Below are 12387 nucleotides of genomic sequence, written 5' to 3'. Positions count from 1 at the left end.
TTTTGTATCACAAATAGATTTTAATTTGCTTTTTTAAAATACACGCAAATGAAAAAGCAGTAAAGTGCATTAAAAACAGAACTACAGTAACAAAAATAAAACCACAAATTTACCATGATTATTAAATATAAAAAACCTGTGATGTATTGTATTCAAGTTCCAAACCAGTTAAATTCTTCATGCAATTATTCTCTTAGTCAGGAGCAATAAATGAGAAGTACTCTGCAGTGTTTCCAGTTCGGGAAATACATGTTAATAGTTTGGAGCACTGCGAATAAATTCAGTGAAAGAGCATTTGGCACCAGCCCAGCCCCAAATTTGACCACTGCTAACATATATGTGGCTCTTTCAATTGATATGATTACCAGAAGCTTACCAAGTGGAATGCCTTACTATCTGGTTTAACTTTATGTTTTTCCATATATTTGATAAGGCTGCAGTTGGTATACCTGAAAAAAAAAAAAAAAGTATTGTATATTTCAATGTTAGTACTGGGCATTTTTAGAGAAAGTTAACCTAGTGCTTATGAAAGATGTTGACTGACAGCTCTGGAGACTAAAGCTCCATTTTTGTCTACTGAACAGGTAAGGCACAGGCACCGGCAGCGGAGGCTTCCTTGTTGACATTAGAGAAATAACACTTTTGTCCTCCTAGCATGCTTGTAAAACATACAAAACAACCACAAACAAAAGTGCTCTGAATGATCATGCATCTCAAATCCTATTTCGATTAGGCTTCCTTTTCAGCAAGTTTAAATATCATTTTATCAGTCTATACTGTTTTAGTGCCAGCGTGCATGGGGCTTAAATATTTAGTCAGCCTTTTCAACACTGCCCTAACAATACAATGGGTTGCCTTTCAGAATCTCCCAAAATTCACTGCTTTTGGAATAGGTGCCCAGAGGCAATGCAACTGCTATTGTTTAAAACATAGTAGTTCAGTCACAAGGCTAAACTGCAACAGGTCAGAATCTGCCTGGTGAGTGTGGACACATTAAGCCATTTGTATTAAATTGTTTCTATCCAACAGGTTCAAGTAGGAACCGTTCAGTTCTCTACTGCAGACAAAGCCAAACTACTCTTTCAAGGTGACTAAACCCAGTTCTAAGAGACCCCCCCTTGCCTTCACCCCCTATTTAGCTTTGACCCAAGTACTGAGAGCTTGTCTTCACTACTGGCTAAATCGGCACTGCTGCGATCGATCCAGCGGGCATCGATTTAGTGAGTCGAGTGAAGATGCGATAAATTGATGGCAGAGCACTCTCCCATCAACTTCACTACTCCACCTCTCCGAGAGGCGGAAGCTATGTAGACGGGAGAACATGTGTGATGCAGATACCATTGTAAGTCCATCTAAGCTACTTCGACTTCAGTTACATCATTTATGCAACTTAACAAGCGTAACTTAGATCCTCGTTAGTGTAGACCAAGCCTGAGACTGCCAGTTGTGCTGACAGTTTGTGTGGAAGTAGAGTCAGGCCACCAACTCTTTTGACATATTTATCACAAAGGAACAATTTTCCATCACCATAGATTTGATACAAATCTGAAGTTGTAACATCTATGAAAGGCTGTGATTAGCAACCTCAAGAGTCATCCAGTTCCGCTCACATATATCATCAATTTCACATTTGCCACTTTACTTCTCATTTCACTAAACAGTGCTTTCTGGATAACCAGTATCTGGCTTCTAACATTTTCTACACTTGAACAGCCACAGTATACTGAGTTTTAAGCATCCTAGTATTTAAGGAATTTCATTTAAATATAATTAAGTATTTCCTCCATCATCTAAGCCATAATAATTTCATATTCATCCTTTACCATATGGTTATAAGATGGTGCCTACTACAGCAAAGTATTTTTAAATAAGGTAATTATAATTAAGATGAAATAGACAACTAATCTCTCTAAAAAGCTCAGCAAAACTTTAACTTACGTGTTTCTTCTGAAATCTTTCATTAATGTTGAATGTTCAGGCATCTTTTTTATGTCCTCCCAATCTTTATCTGCAAGATCAACATGCATTAGTACTTTCTCATATGCCTTCTTTTGTATATAGAGGAAAAGACAATTCAAAATCTCTTTTTAATCTTATTTTTCTCTTCCCACATACCTAACCTGGCTTTGTCCTAGTCTCTACATTCCTTGAATGCCCTCAGTATCTCTTCACAATGGACAATAATGGAACAGGTTCTGACAATGTGCCAATTAACTCCTTAATTTAAGAACCTTAAATACCACCCCCAACTGCAATAATAGTTGCTAAACTATGTACAAGATTTCACATGAAACTAACATGCCAGCAGGAATTGATCATGTTCCAATTAGCATCCTCCCAGATCAGGTTTTATTCATTTATTTAAAGACGATACTGACGTTAAGGTAATTGAGAAAGTAGCAATACAAGATTTTGATTAAGGTTCTTTTATTTTTTAAGGAGTTTGTATCAGGGTGACAAATTTGATCTAACAGGAAATCACAAAGACACACTGACAAGCCAGCTTGAGTCAGTCCCAACCCACAGGAACTACCTTCATTGCTCACTAAGATGGATAATGAGGCCCAAAGATGCAGTATATTCCACTCCTCCTAAAAAGTTGCCTTGGAGAAGTGATTCACACCAAGTCAAACCCACCAAGATCAATCACAACCACCATATCAGAGAACCCAAAAGGAAATCAGTAGCTGTATCATTTCCTCCTCTCAGCCTTTCCTGTTCTAACTGCCCCAAGTTCCTGATGGCTTAGTGCAGTGGTTCTGCGTCATCTGTTTTGCCATTGGGGTGCTTGGGATGGCATTACCCATAATCTGCAGCAGCCACTACAGCTGCAACCTCCCTTCAACAAATATAAAAGTTTTAGCCAATTCTATCCCAGAAACATGGTGTAATTAAAGGATATATGTTAGCAATTATTAAGATATATCAAGCACAGACTATGTATAAGGAATCTATTTCTCAATTTATTAATATATAAGGCAAAAAAAAAAACACCAAATAACTTAAAACTATTTTAATGTGACCCTGAACTTTGTGATGTATTTTTCACTTTGTAAATAATTTTTAAGCATATAGTCAATCCCAAAGCTCCAAGTTGGTAGCTTCTTTTTCTTCTAAGTTTTTTCCTGTTCTCTGGGATGGCATTTACCATTTTCCTGCAGACAAAGAATCATGTTTCTGGCCTAGAGACTGTATGACAGTCTCCTGTAGCTATGTATTTGAAAAATCTACCCATCTGTATAATTTAGGTTTGTACTCCTGGAATTTTACGAGCTGCTGAACTTTACAACTGTTTATGATTGCATGGCATTAATGACAGAGAATCGACATCAACCTGAAAAACTGAGGACTTTGTTGGTCCATCTGGATAGAAGATGAGGTCAATAAAAATCTAGAAACAACTACGGAGGGAATTTATCTAATTGTTTCCTGCTTTGTATTTTGTTTGTATTTCCTTTTCCTCCCTCTCATATTTGTCTGGCTTTTGCACCAGATTAACGGTTTTATAATGGCAAATGATACAAGAAAAGGTTTTAAAGTAATAAAATGATAAACAAATATATTCTTGGGTAAGAAATGGGGACCTTCAAACCAAGATCAACTTTTACACAATCCAATCCAAACTTATTACAAAACATTAATACAGTACTATATATTTACATAGAACTTCACAAACAAAATCTCTGCACCAAAAGAGTTTAGAGTCTAAATAAAGCAAGATAAAGATGAAAAAAATAGTTTAATAGTGAGAGAAGAATGGATTGCTTAAAGATATCAGCTTTAAGGAGATTTTTTTGAAGGAGGAAAGAGAAGGCACACTAGATAGATGGGGAAAGAAAGATTGTTCCACAAGTTGGGAGTAGCATGATGGAAGGCATGAAACCAAGAGTGGGAAATGGAAATGAAGTGTTCAGAAAAAAAAAGGAAGAGTAACTAGGGAGTGAATATGACAGTGGGGACAGAGTTTGAACTTCTTGTAATAAGAGACAGGAAGCCAATGAGGAGAGTCTAACAAGGTGGTGGAAGAACAAGACTATTAGTAGAAGCCTGTTGAATGGACTCTGGATGAGGAGGGAACACACACAATGAGGAGAGAGGGATCAAATATTAAAATAAGGCCTCTATCATTTTGACAACACACCAGTAGCCACATAAACACCACAAGACATCCCATTAACCCAACAGATGTTCAGGGGCATCTAAACAAGGTATTACCAGGGGTTGAGGAGAAGGCATAGCAAGAGGCTCGCTGTTTGGAATTTGCTTTGGGTCTGGGCTTAGGCCTGACCCTCAGTTTTCTGGTTAAACTAAAGCAGTTTTTCCAAATCAAGACACACTAGTATATTTTCTGCCACAACAGAAAACTGAAAATGAAAAATCATTAATTTTTACAATAATTAAACATTTGCTAAAGATTTACCAGTGGGGTGCAATACTTTTTGCCTATATCTGTCAGTCCTCTGCAAAGTTTAAAGTATCTAAGACACAACACGGAGGAGACACGCAGAAATACTGCTCACGTTTTTATTTCCCTGTAAGAAAATTCAATCCTTTTAAATATGGTAAAATATTGAATATACACACAGATGTTACAAAGTCAATCCTATCAGTAGTAGTAGTAATACAAAATTTCACTTGGTAGCAGCATTATATTTAGACTCACTCTTGAATTTGCATTTCATGAAACAAAGATCATATTTGAACAGCTTTATTGCTTTGATCAGCTGCAACCTTCATATGCAAAGATGGCAACAATTTCAAACACACATATCTTGGTTTGAACAGCAGTAATTAAAAAAAAACACAATATGTACCTGCAGGAAATCCCATTACATTGAATATTCTGTCCAGCTGGTCATGGTGATAAGGATTACTAGTTTTGATGTCCTCTTGTCGACAGTGGAATATTGGCTCTGATGTTAGCAGCTCTGCAAATATACACCCTATCGCCCAAATATCTTTTTTAAAAAGGAGAAAAGAAATAAAATCAAATGGATTTTTCCAAAAAAAACCCACAGATCTTTGTCAGGTAGAAGTATAATTCTTAAATATCTTATAAATTCTAAGAAATAAGGCTCCTGAATGTCAAGTATTCAAGTGGAACTAGAGATTTCTATTATAAGATTGAAACACTTCAAAGTTTACCTCTAGGCTGCAATCATTTGTGTACAGCACAGTAAGTAATTCATTTTCAAGAATGCACAGTAATTTTTTATGATGAGAGCTGAGAAAGCACACAATAGCTTAAAAGTTTGCGACTACTACTCACTGGGACTAGACGTTAGTTGACTAATAACTAAATTGGGAGCCTACTGGGGAACGGTCTATAAATCTTAACTAAATAAACAAATCAAATCTTGATTTTATCACTTTTCACCTTCGCCACTTCACTTTTATGTTGTATCCCTTTCCCCTGCCCTTTGCCCTTTTTTACATTTCAAAACGTCAGAGGCCCATAGGTGCTCCTGGATACTAATAAATTCCCAAAAAGGTATGTGTTCAAAAGAAATTTTCATAAGGAAAAATGTTGACTTTTCCCTACAAAAGCTCGGAGATAACTCACTTTCAAAACTTCATCTCCCAAACTCACAAACTGAAAAACATGACATAAATAAGGAACAATCCCCCTTTTAACCACTATTAGAATGTCATGTCACATTGCCCCTTTCAAGAGCATTAAAATTAACAGTATATACATACATGTACTGTTTAGTCACATATTTAAGATACTTTCCAAAATCAATACGTGTTTAGGAAAAACTTTTAAACCTACTGATGTGCCTTAGTTTGTAAATTCTATAGACACATTGCATTTTCTAGATCACATTTCTATAGTGTTCATTTATAAGATATCTAACTAATACACCATTGTGCTCAGCAGCATCTTGAATGAGGTAATGAACAAGGTAATGAACAGGTAATAAAAGGTGATGAACAAGGACGGAACCAAATGATGTACACAGCGTAATTCCACCATTCAACGTTCACACAAAATGGAGTTTTTATCTATATTGAAAAAAAGTTATGCGGTAAAGCCTGTGAGTTTCTCTGCAGCTCCATGCGCTGTGAGCAGAAAATAAAGAGCTGATATGATACATTGCTACAGAAAGAGGTAACAACAGGATGACAAGCAAAGGTTTAGAGAAAAAGAGACGAGGTCAATAGGTTAAAAAATGTATTTAATGGTGAGAATATTCTTGGTGAAAAAGGTGGCAGTAATGGTGGAAATTTTTTTTAAGTGTTCAACTTAAGAAGGTTGTAAAATAATTAACATTTTCTATTGGAATTACACAATGGTGAGGTATAAGTTAATGCTTTATAGGAGCAATAATTTATGCACAAGTGTCTTAAGGTAAATCTACACTGCAATAAAACATCTGTGACTGGCCTGGCTCATAGGGCTTGGGCTGCAGTGCTATAAAATTGCAGTGTCAATGTTTGGGCTCAGACTGGACCCCGCAAGTGGGGAGGGTGAGAGGCTGGTCCAGCAATGGGTGTTTTATTGACATATAGGACATTATCTATGTGTTTCACAGAATGATTAAAATGCACTAGTGAAAGAAGAAAAGGTCACTCACCATGTGCAGTAACTATAGTTCTTTGAAATGTGTGTCCCTATGGGTGCTCCACTCGAGGTGCACTTTTGCCCCATGTGCCTCAGATTGGAGATTTTAGGTAGCAGTGTCCATTCAGCCCAGGCACAAGGCTATGTAGAGTTGCATAGGCAAACCTCCCTCAGTTCCTTCTCTACTGCAAAGCGGGTTGTGAAGAACTCTGAAGCAGAGAGGAAGAGGACAGGTAGTGGAGCACCCATAGGGGGATACATCTCGAAGAACCACAGTTATTACACAGGGTGAGTCTCCTTCTCTTCTTCTTTGAGTAGTGCCCCTTTGTGTGCTTCACTCTAGGTGACTATTGAGCAGTACCGTCTATGGAGGGCTGGGGCTTCGGAGTCAAGTTAAAGATTGAAAGTAGAACAGTAGAACCAAATATGGCATGAGAAACCTAGGCATGTGTGAATGTTCAAGTCACACCTCTACATATTTCTGTGACTGGGAACATTCTTAAGAAAGCCTGTAGAGAGGGATCTCATGGAGTGACTTAATACTTTAGAGGTAGGTTGAAGATCATGAGACTGATAGCAGGAGGTAATGCAGCCAAATAGCCATCTAGAGAGTCTTTGCTTCGAAATTGGAGATTCCTTCATTCTGTCTGTAATGGAGAGAAATAATCTGGGAGATTTCCTAAAGGGCTTAGTCTTGTCTAAGTAAAAAGCTAATGCCCTCCTGACATCAAGTGTATGTAATGTTGCATCTCGTTTATCCCAATGTGGCTTAGGGAAGAAAACTGGAAGGTGGATAGGTTGATTTATGTGGAAGTCCAAAGATACCTTTGTCAGGAATTTGGGATACGGTCGCAGTGTGATATTATTCTTAAAGAAGGTTGTGGCGGTGGGGTATGTCATTTTAGCTCCTATTTCACCCACTCTTAGAGCAAAATAATGGCTACTAAAGGCAGTTTTCATAGACAAGGCAGAAGGGAGCAGGTGGCTAAAGGTTCAAAGGGAGGCCTTGTAAGACATCTGAGTACCAAGTTGAGATACCATGCCAGTGTAGGGCATCTGATTAGTGGGAAGATGTTGTCCAGTCCCTTGAGAAACTTCCTCATTGTAGAATAAACGAAGACAGAAAAACCCTCTACTATATGATGGAAGGCCACAATAGCTGCCAAACGCATATTTATGGAGTTTAAAGATAATCCTGTCATTTTTAGTTCTAAGATGTAATCTAATACAAATGATAGAGAGGATGTAGGTGAAAGATGTTTTTATGTCACACCAGTGTTTGAATCTCATCCACTTTTGAGTATATGCGTCACAAGTAGATTGTTTCCTGCTATGTAACAGCACTCTCTTTACATCCTCAGAACGGGTTGTTTCTAATCCTGCAAACCATCTAGCACAGAGGTGGGCAAACTTTTTGGCCCGAGGGCCACATCTGGGTGGGGACATTGTATGCAGGGCCATGAATGTAAGGCTGGGGCAGGAGGGGGTGCGGAGTGCGGGAGGGGGCTCAGGACAGAGGGTTGCGGAGCAGGAGGGGTGAAGCAAGGGAGAGGGTTGAGGGCTCAGGGAAGGGGGTTGGGGTGCAGTAGCAGTGTGGCAGGGGGCTCAAGGCAGGGGGCTGGGACATGGGGTTCTGGAGGAGTTCGGGGTGCGGGCTCTGGTTCGGCACCACTTACCTCGAGTGGCTCTGGGGTGGCAGTGGCGCGCAGCAGGGCTAAGGCAGGCTCCGTGCCTGCCCTGGCCCCATGCTGCTCCCAGAAGTGGCCAATATGTCCGGCAGTGGCTCCTGGGGGTGGGGTCAGACAGGTGGCTCCGTCGTGCACTGTCCTCACCTGTGGGTACCACCCCCGAAGCTCCCATTGGCAGCGGTTCCCCATTCCTGGCCAATGGGAGCTGCAGGAGGCGGTGCCCGGAGGCAAGGGCCACTCACAAAGCCCACTGCTACCCTTTCCCCCAGGGGCTGCAGAGACATGGTGCCGGCCACTTCTGGGAGTGGCGTGGGGCCAGGACAGGCAGGAAGCCTGCCTTAGCCCCACTGCACCATGGGGCTGGCAATCTCGCAGGCCGGATTGAAAGCCCTGACGGGCCAGATCCAGGACACAGGCTGTAGTTTGCCCTTCCCCTGACCTAGCAGCCATGCCTTGAGCAAAAGAACCCCAAGGTTGGGGTGATGGATTTGACCAGTGTCCTGAGAGAGAAGATGGGAGACTGTCTGGAGAGTGATCAATTGACAAGCAGTGAGCTGATACAGGTAAGGAAACCAAGTTTGTCTTGACCATGTCTGAACAAAGAGAATAACTTTGGCTTTCCTTATCTTGAACAGCACCTTGGATATCAAGGAAGTCGGGGAAAATGCATACAGAAGGCTTGGACTGTAACAAAGGAGAAAGGCATCTCCCAGGGAGCGGTGATCCAGACTTCCTCAAGAGCTTCTTGTTCTTGGCTGGGGAGAACAGGTCTATCTGTGGGACACCCCAACACTAAAATATGCAGTTGAGTATAGTGGGATCTATCTCCCATTCATGATCTTACAAGAAGTGTCTGCTGAGAGCATCCACTGTACTGTTTTGTACGCCCAGAAGGTAAGCTGCTGAAATGTTGATTTAGTTTCATATGTGCCAATTCGGTGCAAAAGGAAGACAATCTTGCTCCCCCTTGACAGTTTATGTAAAATATGCATGACATTGTCCATCATGATCTTTAGGCATTTGCCCTGGTCAGCAGGAGGAAATGGATACAGGCATTTCTGATGGCTTTGAGTTCCAGCATGTTGATGTGAAGGGTGAACTGGAGAGGAGACCACCTGCCTTGAATAGTGTGAGCATCTAGGTGAGCTCCTCGTCCCAGTAGGGGTGCATCCGTTGTTATTACTGATGTTGGAGATGGCTGAGCAAAGGGGATCCATGAACAAACATTATGTGGGTTCTTCCACTAGTTGATTTTTTTTTCTCCTGCCAAAGGCATGGAGAATTGTTTGCTTGATGAATCAACAGTTCTGAGCCAGCCCTTGGAGGCAGTGCATGTGAAGTCTTGCATGTTTTATTACCAAGATGCCAGCTGCCATATGTCCCAATAACTGGAGATAATTTCTGGCTGATATTTGAGGGCTGACTTGGACTGTAGTGCCTAAATTGGTTACGGTTAGCAACCTGTGTGAAGGGAGGAATGCATTGGCTGTTACTGAATCGAGGCAAGCTCCTATGAACTCCAGAGTTTGCACCAGAGTTAAGGTGGACTTTTGGATGTTTAATTGCAGTCCCAGTCTGAGAAACAGGTCTATAGCCCTCTGAGTGGCCGTAGAAGCACTGTTAAAAGACCGCTCTTTGAACAGGCAATCGTCAAGGTAGGGGGAAAATCACAGTTCCTCGTCTGCAAAGATGAGCCATTACCACAGAAAAAACTTTCGAGAACACTCTAGGTGCAGACCAGAGACCAAACGGGAACACCATGTATTGAAAGTGCTCTTGACCCAGAGTGAAGTGTAGTAAACTTCTGTGCTAGGGGATCGCTATATGAAAGTAAGCATCTTCAAGGTTGAAAGCCAAGAACCAATCCCCTTGGTTCAGTGATGGAATTACTTCTGCAAGTGTTACCATTTTGAACCTCTGAATCTTTTCAATCTGTTGAGTAATCTTAGATCTATAATAGGTCTCAACCACCTCTCTTTTTTTGGTACCAGGAAGCACCTAGAATAAAATGCCTTCCCTCTGGGTTGCATGGGAACTGGTTCTATAGCACCCAGATTTAGGGGAGTGTCAATTTCCTGTTGCAAAAGGTGCTTGTGAGAGGGGTATCTGAAGAGGCACAGGGAAAGGGGTCATATCCAGGGAGGGAGGTAAAGTGGGTGGAGTATCCTGTTGAAACGATCTCTAACACCCACTTGCCCGTACTGATTATGATGGTCTATACAACTATGGTCACCATTTTTATGAGACTGTGATAAATTTTATAAAAAGTATGCCTTGTGAAGTATCATTTGAAATGTCTAATCTGCTGAACATTACTGTCCTGATAAAATAAATGTATCAACAATGTGTGTGAAGTTATAAGATTCTACTATGTATCATTGCTGTAACATTCTCCAAGTTTAAGAAAAGAAGACCCAAACCAATTTCTCAGGAACAAAGGACAGACTAACATCCAGCCAGGTGTTAAAGGGCTATCACCTGCTTACGCAATCATTCTCCAGTAGTGGGAAAGGTGTAAACAAGAAATTTACATTTCATCACAAGGATGGTTCAAACCTCATGTCCACAACAGACTGAGTGTCATCATGACTCAGCAAGGATGTTTCTAGCACAAAAAACTGTATTATAAAGAGGGGAGGAAAACACTTGACTTCACTCCTCCTCCTATGTCTCTGCTCATGACATCAATGAATACCTGAAGGACACTGAACTAAGGGGGAGGAGTCCCTGGCTGAAAGGAGACCCAGGATATCAAATTTACTGCAGCATATGGTGAGGAAAACCTTTGCTTTGAATTTTGCTAGTTTGTTAAGTTAGCCATTAAATTGTGTTTAATCTTTTATTTCTTTTTGTAACTGATCCTGACTTTTATGCACCATCACTTGTAAAATCTTTCTGTGTTAATAAACACATCTTATTGTTTTAGCATAACCAGTGCGTTTGGATTAAAATATGTGGGAAACTCCACATGGGATAACAAGATTGGAGCATATCATTTTCCTTTGATGAAATGATGGACTTTCTAAGAGCTTGCATTGTTCATCAGTGTACTGGACAGTACAAGATGCACATTTCGGCAGGAAAGTCTTGGACTAGAGAGACTGCAGTTTAATTGATGAGTGGCTAGTTAGCAGCACTCAATACTGTGCAGCTGGGAGCGATTTTACATGCTAGAGGCTATGTATGAACAGGCCAGAAGTGGATGTTCTTACAGCAAAGCAGTGCAAGAGGCACCCCAGGCTGGAGCACTGAGGGGACACAGCTGTACCCTGGGGAATGTCACAGTGATATGTTCCCAGTTCTGATGGAAATGAGAAAGCTGGTCACCAAAGCAAAGGAGACATCCAGACTGTTGCAGCAGATAAGAGTGGGGGTGGTAATTCAGCACCTCGATCAGCCCTTCGAAATTGGTGTTTTGAAGTTGTGGGTTGTGAGGCTGATGCTTGAGAAGTAGCTGGTTCCTCCCCTGGAACTGTTCTCTCTTATGCTGGGGTACGTAATGTTTCTGAGAGGCAGGAAGCTGAGTGGGATGAGATCTCTGTGCCATCTGGGCCTTACTGAACTTTCTTTTTTATGCAGGGGTGTAAATTCCCAGAGAGCGCAAGGTGGCTCTTGAGTCTTTTAAGGCATGCAGAGATTTGATCATTTTTTTCTGCAAACAACTATGATCCATCAAAATAAAGGTCCTCAATCAAATTTTTGACTTCCCTCAGAAAAGCCGAGTGCTAAAGCCAGGAGGCTCTCCTCATGTCTAATACCCTGAAGATTGAATAAGCAGCTGTATCAGCAGCATCCAGAGAGGCCTGCAGAGATGTTCTTGCAAACAGTTGGCTCTCTGCAATGATCGCCTGGAATTGCTTCCTCTGGTCTGTTGAAAGATGCTCAATAAAGGCATTCAGTTTTGAATAGTTAGCATGGCTGTGTTTCACCATGATGGCTTGATAATTGGCTATCCTAAATTTTAAGCTAGCCAATGAATATGATTTACGGCCAAATAAATCAAGATGCTATATGTCTCTATTGTATTGAGTCAATTTAGTGTGGTGCTGTCTGCCATGTTGATTCAGATCATTGACCACACGGGAGTTGGAAATAATTTCACAGTCCTTAGAGGAAATATAATATTTGTTGTCT

General features: G+C 40.8%; 1 protein-coding gene across 3 annotated transcripts in view; it reads right to left on the bottom strand.

The window, feature by feature from the left end:
• Positions 1-12387, bottom strand: part of CDK8 (cyclin dependent kinase 8) — a 197480-nt gene that overhangs the window by 26131 nt on the left and 158962 nt on the right. For all 3 annotated transcript variants that reach the window (XM_084624927.1, XM_084624926.1, XM_084624928.1), the window contains 3 exons: positions 4815-4958; positions 1939-2008; positions 377-449 (listed from right to left, as the gene is read on the bottom strand). In XM_084624927.1, the coding sequence (XP_084481053.1) occupies positions 377-449; positions 1939-2008; positions 4815-4958 (287 nt within the window). The remainder of the gene's footprint in view (positions 1-376; positions 450-1938; positions 2009-4814; positions 4959-12387) is intronic.

Source organism: Lepidochelys olivacea, assembly GCF_965140295.1.
Source record: "Lepidochelys olivacea isolate rLepOli2 genome assembly, chromosome: 1".
NCBI lineage: Eukaryota > Metazoa > Chordata > Testudines > Cheloniidae > Lepidochelys > Lepidochelys olivacea.
The sequence above is the reverse complement of the archived record's forward strand: the minus strand, read 5'-3'. Positions and strand labels throughout refer to the sequence as shown.